The sequence below is a fragment of the Anguilla rostrata genome, chromosome 13 (assembly GCF_018555375.3).
Source record: "Anguilla rostrata isolate EN2019 chromosome 13, ASM1855537v3, whole genome shotgun sequence".
NCBI classification, from domain to species: domain Eukaryota; kingdom Metazoa; phylum Chordata; class Actinopteri; order Anguilliformes; family Anguillidae; genus Anguilla; species Anguilla rostrata.
This window is the reverse complement of record NC_057945.1, coordinates 19,356,385-19,373,046: the sequence shown is the minus strand read 5'-3', so window position 1 is coordinate 19,373,046 and position 16,662 is coordinate 19,356,385. Positions and strand designations below refer to the sequence as shown.

Here is a 16,662-nt window from a genome sequence, read left to right as displayed (position 1 = left end):
AGTCACTGTCCTGTCCAGCCCTATATCATGATAAGCAGATAGGAACTGTCATGCCCAGCTCCATATAGGAATAAACAGACAGTATCTGTCATGTCCAGCTCTATATCAGGATAAACAGACAGTAACTGCCATGTCCAGCTCCATATAGAGATAGGCAGTAATGGTTATGCCAAGCTCCATATTGTGATAAACAGATAGTAATCTCCAAACTACCCAATACAGTTTCTCACCTTCCTTCTGTGGATTTTGTGCCTGTGGACACATTTTGATGCTCTGTCATTTTGATGCTGCTAACCATATTATTACCTCCGTCCTGAGTGGTAAAGTGAAACTGCTAATCCAGATGCTGCCGTTACCAAATATGTGTACAGGCAGTGGTAGTAAGTCCTGTGAAATAAATATATTTTATATGGTATTTCACATACATTTTTTTTCTTCATATACAGTACTCTGAACAGAAGATCTTACAGGTACACCATGGACATGCATATTTAACAAGACAGGCAAGCACGCCTTCAGCTAACCTAAGCTTGTGAAGCTTGTGAAAAACATTGGAGCTCCCATAAAAATGAATGTGTGTGTTTGTATGGGTAGATGTGTGTGTAGATGTGTGTTTGTATGGGCAGATTTTTGTGTAGATGTCTGTATTTGTATAGGTAGATCTTTGTGCAGATGGATGTGTTTTGGTAGATGTGTGTGCCTGCAGCTTATTTCCCCTTGTAGTTTAAGCACAGTGAGATTCTGTTTTCTCTCTGTTCGTCACATTAAAGCAGGCTCATTCAGACAAAGAGGCTGTTTGGTGAAGCTTACAAAGATTGACACTCAAAAAGCAGACAGTCTTGTGATCGTTTGGCCTCCCTGCCACAGATGCACACATCGTCTTTATCAAAGGGAAGCATTTGGGGCATACAGGAAACAGGAAGTTTGGTATTGGGCAGGGGGGGCAGGGTGGTTAGCTGTAATGCAGTACATATGAAGAGCTATTTAAGAGATACCATAACAGCTGTGGTCATTTTACTGTAGAACAGTCCTAAGAGCCACATCTGATGCACAGACACAGTAGGTTCAGGCTGGTTGTGCAGTCATCAGTGCTTATGCAGCAGCATTCAGGGGTTGCCTGCGCAGTTGTTTGCACAGGTGCTGGCCTGCAGGTAAAATGTCCTTTGGAAGAGCTGCCATTGTGCTTAGACTTGCGTCAGGATTGGCTGATGGAGAGAGCTGTGTATAATTTCATTGGATGGCTCATTTGTATCAGGCTGTGTTTCAGGACTGTGGACTGTGGCAGCAGAGCCCCTTCACTTCCATGCACCAAACCTCTCAAGGACAACAATAAGTTAGAAATATTACATGTACGCGTGTCTGTGTGTTTTCTTTCTCTCTGTCTCTTAAACATTTCTAGAAGTCCAAACTTGTGAGCTTGGCCTTTCTCCATATCCTCTCCCCTGCCATCCTGCCAGAGAGGAACTGGCTATGACGACATCCTGCCCAGAACACTGAAAGCAACTGATTGACTTCGACCAACCAATTATTTCTGGTTTAAAACTTGTTTATGTAATGCTGAAGACAACAACGTTACTGTGTGCTTATTCAGTATTCATGCTATATGACTAGACCCAGCCAATCATTTACTTTGTTCGATCTTACTATATGCTTATGTATTAACCATATTAGCCATATCTCGACCAGCATATTCCACTTTTCCGTAGTACTGTACTTATAAAGCAGAGTTTAGGGTCAGACCCAGTTTCTGAGCCTTTACACCTATCCTGTCAATGCCCAGTGACTGTATTTCAGTAACTTTGTGTTTTTGAAACTAAAACAAATAATAAAGACAGGGAGCTGAGAGCAGCAAGCAGACTGTCTCACAGTCACCTGTGTTTGCTCACACTCACATGTATTTGTCCTTTAAGCTTCTAAAGAATGGCGCATAGTGAGCTTCTAAGAGCATGGAAACAGACTCAAAGAGTGCAGAAAGAATAGACCAAGAACAGGTTAAACAAGGCAGTCCCATGGCCTGAGTTTACCTTTGTTATTTCAGAAGAATTAACCAGGAGGCTGACTCTGTGTGCTCTGTCAGAGCATAAGCACCCCCTCAAGCTGGCCGCTGGTAATCACAGGTCTGGCGCCGAAGCGTTCTCTGCTTCTAAATGTGGGAGATTCTAGTTCTGTATTTCAGTATAGAATGGCTGGAGAATGGGATCTAACTTACAGATGAATGTGAAGCAGCATGCATACAGTCTACTGGTTCCCATTTTATTGTGCTGAGTCTTCTGTTTTCTCTTCTCCCTTTCATCATTTAAATGATACTGATGCCTCTCTGTAAGTGTGTGCGTGTGTGGTATGCCTGCATATGTACTTACGTATGTGCCTTCTGTGTTTATGTGCACATGGGTGTGTGTGTGTGTGATGTTGTTTCTTCTAAAGTAACCTAGTAGCATTGTTTAGTACTTTATACATTGTTACTACTACATGCATTTATATGCAGACTAACAGAAACCCCTCTCATTGAAAAACATATTGACGCATTCAATGTATTATTTCCATTTATAAATAGGAAATTGTATGTGGTGCAATGTCACAATGCTTTTTTCTCATGTTGGCTTACTGTGCTAAGATGTGAGAGACCAAAAGTGTCCACTAGAGAGAGCCAAGTTACAGTCTTTCCACAGCCCTACAGCGTTGCCAAAACAGTGCAGAGGAACAGTGAATTAATTAATTTAGTGGTTCTTTAATGACACATGCTTCTACTTTTTGTGTGTTTACGCCCATTTAGAAGATCCATGTCTACATGCCTAAATGCATTGAGTTGCTGCCACATGATTGGCTAATTAGATATTTGCGTTAACGAGTAGTTGAACAGGTGTACGTAATAAAGTGGCTGGTGAGTGTGTGTATATATATATATATATATATATATATATATATATATATATATATATATATATATATATACATACAGTTTAGATATACAGTTGGGACCAAAAGTCTGAGTACACCACCAAGAACTGTTTTTTTTTACATTATTTTTTAATAATGTAAGTCACAGAAGGGTGTGTATATATTTACTGAAGGTCAGAAATAGTTGTACTTGCTGTGTTCACCTTAGGCCTTAATTACCACCCTCTCTGTGCTTGCCATTGATCCCACCAGTTTTAGCGATGCCTCATCTTCCATTTCAGCCCAGCACTTTCTCAACACTTCCTATAGATGATCCGTTCATGGTGTTTGGCCTTTCCCTTCTTCAACTGCTCCCACAGAATGAGGTTTGACTGAGTTCAGGGCCGCTGACAATGCCATCCTAATAAGCGTATATTTTGCTTATTGGCATTCCTTCATTAAGGGGTGCATGGATCACTCAAAGTTGAATCAGTCCCCAGATGTGCGCTGGTTTGAGGCAGGAAGTGAAGATGAGAGAATCCCCTGCCAGCCTGAGCAGATTTAGGCAGGATCACAGTGATGTGTGATCACACCATGCCAAGTCTGGCCTGATACTTTTGCAATAGTAATCAAACGGCACTTAATACTTTTATCTTACCAAGTTAATGAGTTTGTGCCAGGGCTTCCTAACATGGCTGAGATGGGCTGCATCCCCCCTGTCTGTGTGTCTGCTTGTGTGGCCGTGTAGGTGGCTGTTTGACGAGCTGACCTGCCTGTGCTACGCGTTCTGTGGTGTGCTCTTCGGTCTCTGCAGCCTGACCAACCTGACTGTGCTGTCCTCTATCTGCTGCCTGAAGGCGTGCTTCCCCAGCTACGGTGAGAGACTGTACATGCACGCCATCATACACATACGCACACCATTACACACACATAGATGCACGCTACCTCACACACATGTGCACACATCGTCACACGTAAATGCACACATTTACAACTTAGGCCTGAATTCAATGAAAATGTATCCTTAAATTTCATTGACAAAAATAAAAGCTTGCGGGGTGGCTGAAGCAGGGAAAAAAATTACAAATTATGTGAAAGTTTGAAAAAAGTTTTACAGTTTAGGACAAAGGATCAATGTCAATTGAAGCTACACACATTAGCAATGCCCGTCATGTTAAAATGTTTTTAAAATGAGTTTTTTTATTAAAAGATTCAAAGTTAAAGAGTGTTTAGTAAATCTGAATTTGTGTTTCATAATTTGAAATTGAGCCTCAACCTAGCCCGGAAAATGCAGAGAATGAAATCCAAGACAGACACTAGTTTGCCAGTAACAGCTGTAAATGTAAGCATGGGCTGGGCTCTACAGAGTGATTAAGCCAGTGATGGCTCTCACCACAAGACCAGGCTACAGTCTGAATCTTAATTTCTACTTTTCTAGTTCAATTTTATAATTAATGAATTTTTATTAATGTCTATTTCTGTGGGTCTCTGCAGATCATTGTTATGAGTTTTTGTAAAAAAACTTTCCCCTGCCCCCATCCCTCTGTCCCATCTCCTCACTTGGTGGCAGGTAACAAGTTCTTGCCATGGCATGCACACATGCTGGTGGCAGGTGTGTGGTGCTATGCCAGCGTGTTCGCTGTGGGGCCCCTGGCCCGTTGGGGGCAGTATCATATGTAATTACAGTTACTTCAGGTGTTAATAATCTATCTGTGAATCTGTTACTCTGGATGCCCACCACCACAAGTCACCATAGTTCACTGTGGGCCCCTATAACTCTCTGTCACCTTCTTTGTATTCTTGCAGGTTACCTACCTATGGAGCAAAAGCAATAATTGAGAAGTAATAGACAATTAGTGAGGGTAAAAGCAGGTTACAGAAACATGCCCCTAGCTGGACTTGGACCCAGGACCCCATGTTTCCAAGACTGTAACCTTGCCCACTAGGCCACAACAGACTAGCTGTTTAAACTGGAAATGTTTCAGAATAAGAAGGCATGGGTATTTTGCGTGTGTATGTGAGTTTTTGATTGGGCCGTGTAGGTGAAGATTTGGCTGGTGTAGGTAAAGTGTCCAATGGGGAGACATGTTGTTAGTGGGATAGGCGGCAGGAAAAATAAGAAGAAGAAGAAGAAGAAGAAGAAGAAGAAGAAGAAGAAGAATGAGAAGAAGAAGAATGGGAAGAAGAAGGAGAAAACGCAAAATCCCCTTAGTTTGGGGCTTTATTGTATGGACATGTGAAGTTGTTTATGAATTCTGTCTGTTGAAATGGAGTGAGAATTTACAGAATTCAATGTTTTTAAGGGCTGAGTGTCTGTGGCTGTTGTGGTTATTTCTGTGGGGAACCCATGAAAAGTGCCAAACTCTCAGTGCTGTATAGGTATGGGGCATGCCCCCACCAAGGCGTAACTTGGCGGGATGGCATACCTGCCATCTCAATCTTAGGGCTATTGTCGGGTTTATCTTGTTGCTATGATGGAATACGATTTTTTAGTGGTTAAAGAATATTTTTATAAATGCCAAGATGTTTTCTAGAGACTGCAGGGATGGGGTGCGTGTTAAATGAACGACCGGAGCGACAATGGTGGGGCTGCAAAACTCCGTATTCGGCATAGTTGTCGTGTATCGTCTATTAATGAAACTAAAACAATGCGTTTCTGTTTTTAACTCATACTTTGGTTGCAGTAGCACCGAATGTCTGAGTTTAGTAATCTCGGCACGCCGGCGTGCCGACCATTAGGGGCTTTGCGCTATGAGCTTAAAGTGATATTTCACTTTGGTATATCACAAGCAATTTTGTGGAGCCTACCCCATTGTATTTGCATACCATGAATACTAGTAACATTAGCTGCCCCTGCTCCTGTTAACTCACAGTTGTCAGGCACCCACTTTGCTCCCATTCATTTTCAGAACGTCGCTAAAATTAACTATTTAAAGCCCAAACTATGGAGGATAATAAATTGATAAGAGAGAGCACTAACATCAAAAGTTATCTGTTTTTGTGAGCTGGCTACCTGTTTTCAGATTAGCTGTTGTTGTGCACTTGTTATTTTGCCCAAGGTACCAAGCCAAATTGCTTCAGTAAAAATATAGTGAATTCAGCACAATGGCATTGTAAGCTAACTCTGAAAACTTTGTCTCTTCCCTAAATGTTAAGCTAAGCACGTACCCTGTATTGATTATCATTAGACATACTACATTTAACACAACACCCTCAAATCTAGTTTTGTACCTAAAGCCCTATGCTCCCAATATTCCTCTTGCACCTACAATGGAACATAGTCATAGTCATTACACTAACTGTTGGTTTAAACCCTACAACGTTTGGGATCATTGTCTCGCTGAATGACCCATTCATAACCAAGTTACAACCCCCTGTGTGGATGTTTCCATTGACCTTAACAAGCACCCCAGAACTCATAAATGTAAAACGTAAAACAACTCTGTAACATCCAAAATCCATCATATTTCAAGTCAAAGTTAAAGAACCATGTAGGCACATGTAATCCAGACCCCATATTCATAAAGCATTCCACAGGAATGCAGATCTCGGACCAGTTCATAATGAGTAGGGCTTGGATATGAACAAGGGAAACCTGATCCCATATCTGCACCCAACTCTCTGATGCTTTGTGAATACAGGCCCAGGCCTTGATACAATGTTGTACACATCCAGTGCCATGAAAAAGAATTTGTCCCTTTCCTTGATTTCCTCGATTATTTCATATTTGTCACACTGAATGGTTTCAGATCTTTAGACAAAGTGTAATATTAGACAAAGGGAAATTGAGTAAACACAAAACACATTTTAAAAATTATTTATAATTATGATACAATATATAATTATAATGTATAAAGATATGTCTATCTTTGCCTCTGTGAAATACCTTCTGCTTAAGGAAAGAGCAGAAGTGGTGAGCAAAGGTGAGTCAGCCAGATAATCTGTGCTTCAGCTGAAGCAGAGTAATGGAAATGAGGAACAGGGGATGCGATAAGAGAAGAGCAATTGTGTGTTGTGCAAGTTTTGGAGGGTGGAGGTTGACAGAGCAAACAGTCAATCATGCCATTTACAGGAACATAAAGGGTTTATCATAGAACTTATCGACACCTCATCCTACGACAGACTCGGTGCAGGCCTGAGGGTAGCTCTCATCTTCATTATAGGTAGATAAATCGCTTTTATGGCTCTTCCGAAGTACACTACATGGCCAAAAGTATGTGGACACCTGACATACATCTCATCCAAAATTACTGACATTAATATCGAGTTGGTCCACCCTTTGTTGCTATAACTACCTCCACTCCTCTGGGAAGGCTAGATGTTAGAGCATTGCTGCAAGGATTTGCTTACATTCAGCCAGAAGAGCATTAGTGAAGACAGGCACTGATTGGGTGATTAGGCCTGGCTCACAGTTGGCTTCCCAAGTGGTCCCAAAGGTGTTGGATGGGGTTGAGGTCAGGGCTCTGTGTAGGCCAGTCAAGTTCTTCCACACCGTTCTCCACATAACCATTTCTATATGCACCTTTGATGTGTGCCTGAGGGTACTGTCACTCTGAAAACGAAAAGGGCCCTCCTCAAACTGTTGAGGAAACACAGAATCATACAGAATATGATTATATGCTGAAGCATTAAGATTTGCCAATACCGGAACAAAAAGGCCAAGCCCAAACCATGAAAAACAGCCCCAGATCAAGGAGTATCCATATACTTTTGGTTATAGCGTAGATTTTCTCATGTTGTATCTGAAAGTAATTGTATATTTGCTCAGGCATTGTGAATTATTACAATATTTCACAGCAAATATGTCAGCTCCAGGCCTCTGATGTTCATATGCTTTGGCTCAGAACTTAATCTGACCTGTCTCACAAGCTATATATGCTATGCTATTGTAATGTTAAAAAAGGAAATGCCCTTTAACAGAGCTAGACATATTTACTTAAGATGTAAAAGGAATCCTTGTTGCAAGACAAAATTTTAAGAAGTGAATGAGGTGTAAATATTTCAGCGTTGTTCTCAAATAACATTATGTACACACTAAGATTTTTATTGCAGTATTTAAATCCACATTACAGCACTGCAGATTCAGTATAGCAGACAGCAGGCCTATAGAGAGTCCCCCTGGAGAGTCAGAGTGTCCCAGGTGCCTTAACCCCCCCCCCCCCCCACACACACACACACACACAAACACATATGCTCACATCTATAACCAAACACGCATTCATGTTCACGTGCACACAAAATCCATACACATATGTGCACACAAATACGTATGATCACACAAACACATTTACACGTGCATAATCACATGCATACACACATATAGCTGTGGACAGGCCACAGTACAGAGCATTAGAAAGGGGTAGCTGGGCGTAAGATCAGAGGGGTGGAGGCAAACACACACTATGACCCTTCAGGAGCTAGAGGCCCAGCCCAACACATGGGTACCTCATGTCTACTCAAATGTCCCATATGCCTTATTTCTGGAAACTACCTTTTACAAAGTGTGCTATCCTGAAACCTTCATAAAGCAATTACTCATGTCATAACATCTTTATAAAACTGTCATAAGCACATGCAAGTCTTTGCAATGGATGACGATTTAGGTATTGCAAAATCCTATCTTCAAATGTGATAGAGCACAAACATCATCTGACTTTAAGCCAACCAGTTTTTGGACAAGTGCTTGTGAACGACAGCGATGTCATGCAGACAAAACCAATACATTAATAATGCATGACTTCCCGGAGGCTTACAAAGACTAAAAAAAGTCTACACAGACCTGTGAAAGTGTCCCATTTCAAAACATAAACGTTTTCAACATATCGTCACTTTATTCAAGAATAAATTTAATCCTTTTTCATGGCAAATTGCTGAACTGTACATTTGAAACGCTTACAATAAATAGCAGTACTCACATTTATCCAGTGAATTTGCCCAAGGAAGAACAAAGTATTTTATTTACTACAGGCCTATAAAGCAAACACTGTGTGCCTTTTCACACTGGGTAAGATCAAGACTGGGTTTCAAATGGTCCACTAGTTCCAAATGAAGTAGTACAGTAGCAGTGTATCCCAAAATGCAGTGCAAATGCTGGTGGAAAAAAAAAACAATCCTACTAAGGTGGCAGAATTTCTTGCTTTAGCAATTGCTTTTCCATCCGTAACCACAATGTCTATATATCGATTAAAACAAAGTCAAATTTAATGACATTTGCTTCTGTATTTATTATGCTATAGAAGGGAAGGCAGCGGTATCCTATGGATGCTTCATGAACACTAGTATAAGAAACACACAACGCTAACTAGCCAGAAATGTCTAGCTAGCTAGCATTAAATGTGAGTTTGTGAACAATTAAGCATACACTCACCCCTCATATAATGCACTACATATTATACACTATGTAAGGAATAGACAAAGTGAACAAATAAGCCATTTGAGACAGAGCCAAACAAAACCCAGTACTGTTGCTACCTCGTTACGGGAAACCAGACCGCAGGTTTCATACCCATTTTGCAGTGCTATCAGGACCAGAGATACTGGATCAGTTAATGGTTTTAGACATAGTGCTTGCTGGCTGGATTATGGGAAGGTCTGGCTGATCTCAGGGTCTACCACAGCCAAGTGCCACACACCTGTGCATTTCTGTTCCACAGTGAGTTTTGTAATTTCATAACATATTAGGTTGTGCATGTATGGGTCAGAAAAAATTTGGGCTGGATTTTTGTTTGTCCTTTTGATGCATAACAAATGTAATTTTTGGAACTTGCCAACCGCCCCCACACAAAAAAGCCAGTGTTCCAAGGTTGAAAGAAGTGTCAGACATCACAGACACCAAAACAAGGGCAGGAGGGGATGGGGGTGGGCAGAATATTTCAAGCAAGTTTTTATTACATCAAATTTTTGTGGGTAGAGTAGGCTTCAAGTCGAAAGCGCAACAGGGTCACATCCAATTGGATTACAGGATGGACAGAGATGAGAGCACAAGGACTACAGAGAGGCGTGAAGGAGAGAAGTGGACATGATGAGTGACCCCAAGGTGATGGCTTCCTCATGATTAGCAAACAACTGCAAACAAGCAGGCTGACAGCATGTCATACATACTTAGCAATAAAAGGCATGATAAATGAAGGTACAGTATGTAATAGATGTACAGGGTGTGATAGATGAAGGTACAGGGTGTGACGGAAGAAGGTACAGGGTGTGATAGATGAAGGTACAGGGTGTGACAGAAGAAGGTACAGGGTGTGATAGAAGAAGGTACAAGGTGTGATAGATGGCTGTAAAAGCATCTGTCAAAAGCCATGAGGGGAGATGGTGGTACAGTGTGTGATGGAGGGTTTGTGATGGAGGGTGGTTCAGCGGTAGATGGTGTGGGCATTAGTGCTGGCTTTGTAGTTGAGCTGGTGGTTGGAGATGAAGGTGTGATGCACGTTCTTGCGGCTGCAGGTGTCCCCGGCGTAGAGGCCAATGCAGGAATCACAGGACACCTTGGAGCAGCTCATGCAAGTGTGCGAGGCTGCCGGCTTGTTGCAGAAACCACACCGTGACCCGCCCCCTCCACCGTTTCCCAGGGTAACCAAAGGCTTACCGTGATAGAGCTTGGACACTGTCAATGGCTTCTCTGGCAATGGGGAATGGGAGTGCGTGTGGTTGTTACTAAGAGAGTGGGAGTGGCCGTGGCTGTTGGTGTAGACAGACAGCTGCTGCTTCTCTTTGGCAGGCAGGTAGCCGTCCAGGGGCCGGGGGGAGGGGGAGGGGCCACCGCAGCAGGGGGAGGGGTCCTGGGCATGGCAGGAGGAGCACAGGATCAAGTGACACCTGTGGCAGGAAGCCAGGCTGGGGTAGCCCCGCCCACACCCCTGGCACTTGGTGGCGCTGAGGGGCTTCGGCCCCCAGCTGTCCCGGGGCTCCCGGCTGGGTGGGCGGGATAGGGGCTGGCGGTACACCCCACACTCAGTGTAGAGGTCCACATCGTCCAGAGAGGAGAGGGGGTAGGGGTAGACCTCGGCCGAGGGGGATGGAGCAGAACTGGGGGCGGAAAAGAGAGCAGGGCTGGGGGCAGGGTGGAGGATCTCGTCCTTGAGGTCATCCTGGACGTCAGTGTAGAGCGGCTCTTTGCGTAGGCTAAGCGAGGCCCTTAGGATGGGTCGGGACGGCGGCGGCTGCCAGCTCCCCGCCCCGTCCGTGACATCCACCGAGCGGGACGGCCGCGCCCCGGCACTGCCCCGCCTCAGACAGCCCCGCCCCCTCTCCACCGGCCGCACCGACAGCCGCGATGCCTCCGTCACCAGACCGCCGTCCCCAGACCCCATCCCCTCACACCCTACCCGCCGTGCCTCTACAACCTCTGCTTCTGATGCCCCGTCTCCCACCAGAGCCACCGCCTCTGCCAGCAGCTGGCACTCCGCCCTCGCCAGGAAGAGCTCGAAGGCCAGCTGCCGCAGGTGCGACGGCTCCCCCCGCTGGTCGCGTGCCTGAAACTGCAGCTCCTGCTCCCTGGAGTAGCCCATCAGGAGCAGCAGAGAGCGCAGATCAGCCTCACACAGCGCCCCCTGAAGGTAGTACACGTACGGGCCTGTAAACGTCTGAAGGGATGAAAAAGAGGGAAAGAGAGGAAGGGATGGTAAAAAGAGAACAGAGCGAGTGAGAGATAATAGAGGGATGAAGACCGTAGCCTGTAATTTAGCTAGTAATGCTTATCCATTTTAGATAAGTTCCCTCTGTTGCAGGAGACTGTTAACACTAAAAGCACTACAGTATCAGTATGATAGCTCTTGCACTGAATAAAATCTGATTGGTCTCAATTTAATTAATCAAGGCAGGCTTTATCTTAGCCAGCTACCTACCTTGTTATTAAAAAGAACAGCTGAAAAGAAAAGATGGCAGTTAGCAATAAGCTTGGTCTGTTCACAATATTTGGTTTGTTTAGGGTACTTATTGTGCAACAACGGCAAAAGCAGTGGACACCAAATTCACAACCAATTCATTAAAGTATTTATGCAAATAAAAGAAATGCACAACCTTGCCCAAAGGGTTAAAGGGCACAGTTCACAAGTACAATCATTTCAGAAGTACAAGTATACATTTTTAGTTTTGGCAGTCAGATCAAGCTTCACAAGCTGTGGACAAAAAAAACCCAATAGAGAAAATCACCGGTTTGGTGCCGGTTTTTGTTCTAAAAAAAATTATATATAAAAACCCAGTCAGACATTAATTATGAGTAATTCTTTTTTAAACTGGGTTTACTTTCTCATCATGCACATGGAATTCTGCAGCCACTTCCGATTTTTCTTCGATCTTTTTTCATTGCCAACAGAATAAATAGCCACTCTGTTATTTCATAAGGGCATGCAAGGGCTGGCAGAGACAGTTGGAAGGAGTCTACAGGACCTCTGTCTCAGCGCTGGCAAAATCTGGTCCATACATATGGAGCCAGATTAGGGCCAAAAGTTTCATACTTAGAAACAAAGAAATGTAACTGAAAATGCAAAAGTTTAATCTGAAACACACCTTGCAACTAAAAAGAAAAAATATATATAAAACAAAATCAAGATGTCAATCAATCAATGTGTGAAAATTTGTAGAAATCTAATATAATGGCAGAAAGAATACATTTACTTTACAGTTTTATTCGATCAATTATCTTGCCTTCAGTTTCGGATCTTCATATCTTTCATTTGCAATGTTTTTCTCAAGTCTTTCTTTTTTAGGTTAAAATCCCCCTGCTCATCATGACCCTTCTTAGTCTAAACACATAAGCTACTGTTTTTTTACCAAGTTTTTCCTACAGCTGTCCTGGATCAAACCTTTTAGTCAATAAAAGCCATCAGCTGACAAAAGCCTATTCAGTATTTAACAGGCTGTATGCCACGTAGAAAACTACAAATGCTTAGGGAATTTAAAAAAAAATAAAAATAGGTCATTGGAAATAAATAAATGAGCAGCTGCTGGAGCATGTGATACCTTTATGCAACGGAACTCCTTCTTCCAGGGGAAGAGCAGCAGGTTTGCGCAGACGGTCTCCAGCGTGGCGAAGGCTCTCTCCAGCCCGCGCAGTCCAGGGCCCCTGGGGGCCCGCAGAGCGTTCTCCGCTACCTCATAGAAGCGCACTAGCTTGAACCGCTGGCTCGGATCTGCCCGGTAGGCCCCCATCAGGGCCGCTGCCTCCACCAGCAGCCCCGCCTCCAGCTCCGCCTCCCCTGATGGCTGCTCGCTGCCTGGCCCCTCCTCCGCCCGGCGTTCCAGAGACCGCGCGTACTTCCTGAAGAGCTCCTCGCGATCCCGCGCCACCTTGGCCTCCATTAGCAACGGCAGCTCGGCCCCGCACTACTCACTGGGGCTCCCGGGCCATCTCCTGCTCTGCCCTGTGCACAGCTCCGCTGGGGGAGTGACCACAACTACACCCACAGGCTGGAGCCCACATCCACAACCTCCCCACCTCCTGGGTTAGGCCTTTTAAGGGCTTGGGATTGTCTGTTCCTTTCTAATAGGTGGCGCCAGTGTACTTATCTCTGCTGTGGGATTTCCCTGAGATTCCCCCCGGCTATGGATGAGCATGCATGGGGAGGATGGGACAACAAGCCTGTGAACGACACAGGCGGGACTGTTAAGGTTCCACAGGTCCCAGGACAGCTCAATGGAATGCAGAGCGCTCAAGGGATGGTGGGGTTCCCCGAATTTTGTTCTCCCCTGTTCAGTGTGAGGGCATCATGAAGACAGGATCACTCAGGGAAACCAAGGATTTCCAAAGCAAAACTGACTGCAAGACAAGACAGAAAGGAGGGACAATCATTTGCATGTTCAGGACAGTGTGCAAGTGCATTTCAGAACCTTCTCGTGAGGTAATATGCAGCAATCAGTTGGCTTCAATAATCAGTTTTGCTTCAGGTAGTAGCAGCAAGAACAAGAAAAGATTAAAATGGATTTCTGGCTAAGCTAATGTAAAGAGAAAAAACACTGTCCAAGCTGTCACAACTCGACCAAAACAAACCGCAGGCAGTACAGCAGGGTACTTTGTGCAGTCCTATTACACAGGTTAAATAGATAATACTTACCCGTCTATAAAGAAGAGGGGCGAAGATGGGGCTATGACTTGCTTCCGTATATTTAGAGGTATTTACCTACTTCTGCGTCACGGATGTGGGTTGGGTTTCAGGCGAAAAGAAACAAAACTTAATCACCTTTGGGAGGCAGTGCATGGTTTTTTTTTCACAACAGGACTAACGTGATGTATCAAATGAACACAGAATCAGAAAACGTGATTTACAGCTCATTACCCCTTTAAAGGTAGATAGGTAGCTTGCAAGCTCGTCGTCATGTTCCTATAGTTCACAGTAGCGAGCTAACTGTACACACCCCCTGACCTCCCCATTCAAGGTATCGACAGTCCGTTCTGTCCAGTGAAAACCAATTTAACGTTAGTTTACGATCGATCTGGTGACACTGGCTGGCTCTCAGAGAAAAACAAATGTCGCAGTCACAACGTTACCACGGTCAGCCAAGTTACCACAGATACATCGCACATTTAAAATAAGACTAGCTAAATCAAATGCGAAATAAATGGAGGACGAGCCAAACAGCTAACTGTTAGCTGGACCAGAATGGGTAAGGTTAGCTAGCTAATGTAACACATCATTCTTGCCGGCGTTTGATAAGTGAAGTTACAGATGTTTCCAGATTTTTAAATCGATAGGTGCTAAAGCTGCTACTACCATCGGTAGCTTACAAGACCGGGTGAGATTTATTTTCCACCTGTAATTAGATATCGTTCGTCTAGCTACCAGCCTAGGTGGGTAGCTTCGTAGCTAGTTAACACGACTAGCCAACACTCATAATTAATCAAACGTCGTTACGCAAGCTAGCAAGCACACGTTAAGTACTGCTTCAGCATGACGTGAAAAAATGTTTTTTTGTTTTTTAGCATACCTAACATTACTTATTTGTCTGTCACTATGCAGTTAGCTAACGTATTACTAGAGCACAGCGCATGAGGGAGGAATACCAACAACCTGCTAGTTAGCGCACCAGACTGTTAGCTAAACTAACGCTAGCTAACGTTGGCTAGCTTGATAGAGACTCGGGCCGCCAGTCAACAGAACTGACGGCAAAATATCTCGATAACTTATAAGGAAAACCAGCTCACGACTCAGCAAGTTCACGTCATCATGTTAATATCGTGGAAGTCACACAGGTGCCCACAGGTGTAGCACAAATATTTGACGCCATAAAAATAACAACCCACGCCACAAGCTACTCGCTCCGTACCTTCACAGTCCGCTGAAAATTCCCTTCCTTGAAATACGCATGCGTGGGTTTCCATGCAGACGGTGACTTGTTGGTCATGTTTGCCTACACAGAACTGAGGAGCTGAAGTTGCCGTGTTTCAAGTTACTCTAGAAAGGTTACAATTCCTGAAGAAATTGTGTGAGCTTGCTTTGCTGAAAATCATTACCAGAATACTTGAAGTAAGGATAAAGTAAGGAATAAAGTCTGCCACTGTCCTCAAGCCTCAATGCATTTCAATGAGGCCACATAGCTCAGAAAAAGTGCAATAGGAGCAAAATGATAAAAAGAAAAGCTTAGATATGAATATTAGTTTTTTTTTTTTTTTTTAGATTTGAATATGAGTGCAAGGAGGAGTTGATGAAGATTTGTGTGCGATTATGTGTAATTCCGTTGAAAATTGTGGCCTCTGTGACGATCTAAAAACGTGTATCAAAACTGTAAAATCACCAACTTCAGCTAGAGTGGGCAGCCCATTCATGTGTATGTGGAGCGTGACTGTCAAAAATGCCAATACTGAGAGACTGAAACATGTGATTCCAAAATTTTTTTTAGGTAGAGAGTAGACAAATAGCTAAACGTTTTGATGTCAGGGAGTGTCAAGTTAGAAAAGTGCAAAAATGCTGCAAAACCAAGTGCCACGCTCTAGGATCTGAACTTTCTACAATGCTTTCCTATGAGGAAAAATTTCTCACAAAAAGTTGAATATTTCAAATTTTTTTGAATATTTCAAAAAATCTGAATACAAGCAACAATGTCTGGAACTAGCCAGTAATTTTGGTGTAAAAAGTTTGAATGTAGTGCAAAAACTGTAGGACTAATTAGAGCTTGAAAAATTGGGCGGAAAGTGCAGATAATAAAACAAGACCAGGGTAAAACCTAGTATATGGTTGCTCTAAACACACGTGATCTGGCCAATGGTGTAACTTCATAACTTGGCCGACCAATGGTGTAACGTCATCACTCAGTCAGTCAGTCACTCACTCAGAGACATTTACGTTTGTAGAGCTGGCCGCGCTGTTGCGGTCCAGCCAAAAATATGAAAGATATCAAGAGTGGGCTTGCCTTGGAAAAGTAGGTTCTTTTCGGGTTTAGAGGGATTTCTTAATCACATTCTGAAGCTACATTATGTCAGAAATAGCTATGCATGCCATGAAGAATAAAAGTCTCAAGTTCACAATGTGCTATATTACAAACAATTACAAAAAAGAGGTAAAAGATCTTTTTAACTGATCAAATTAACAGCCGAGATGAACCACTAGGCTTCTAATTGGTGAAAGTATGGACCCATGGCCACTAAAACTAACCATTTGGTAGATAATGAAGAATTAAAAAACAAAGCAAATGACTATGAGCCAAACCTGCATTGTGTTAATATTTCCCTTAAATAAGTTTAATATTAAGATAAAAGGGGAAAAAAATCACCAGAATGCTGTTGGAGTTCTTCATCTCAGTGATTCTTTCTGACAATTGTTCCTCAACATACCATCACACATTAACTGA

General features: G+C 43.3%; 1 protein-coding gene across 4 annotated transcripts; it reads right to left on the bottom strand.

Moving 5' to 3' along the window:
• Positions 1 to 8,684: 8,684 nt before the first annotated feature.
• Positions 8,685 to 15,263, bottom strand: LOC135238592 (spermatogenesis-associated protein 2-like). 4 transcript variants are annotated; one of them, XM_064306648.1, is made up of 4 exons: positions 15,142 to 15,263; positions 13,932 to 14,003; positions 12,841 to 13,636; positions 8,685 to 11,462 (listed from the first exon to the last, which is right to left on the bottom strand). In XM_064306648.1, the coding sequence occupies exons 3-4, from the start codon at positions 13,177 to 13,179 to the stop codon at positions 10,233 to 10,235; spliced, it is 1,569 nt and encodes a 522-aa protein (XP_064162718.1). In that variant the 5' UTR covers positions 13,180 to 13,636; positions 13,932 to 14,003; positions 15,142 to 15,263; the 3' UTR covers positions 8,685 to 10,232. The 4 variants fall into 4 exon arrangements, with proteins under 4 accessions (XP_064162718.1, XP_064162717.1, XP_064162720.1 ...); XM_064306647.1 differs by lacking the exon at positions 15,142 to 15,263 and adding an exon at positions 14,886 to 15,135; XM_064306650.1 differs by lacking the exon at positions 13,932 to 14,003 and having other exon boundaries at positions 15,142 to 15,227.
• Positions 15,264 to 16,662: the final 1,399 nt, after the last annotated feature.

Bases quoted from the DNA above. Each gene is read 5' to 3' on its own strand.
- LOC135238592 (XM_064306648.1), bottom strand. From the start codon at position 13,179: ATGGAGGCCAAGGTGGCGCGGGATCGCGAGGAGCTCTTCAGGAAGTAC. The intron at 11,463-12,840 runs GTATCACATGCT...TCATCCCTTCAG, and splicing joins AGGAGTTCCGTTGCATAAAG to ACGTTTACAGGCCCGTACGT.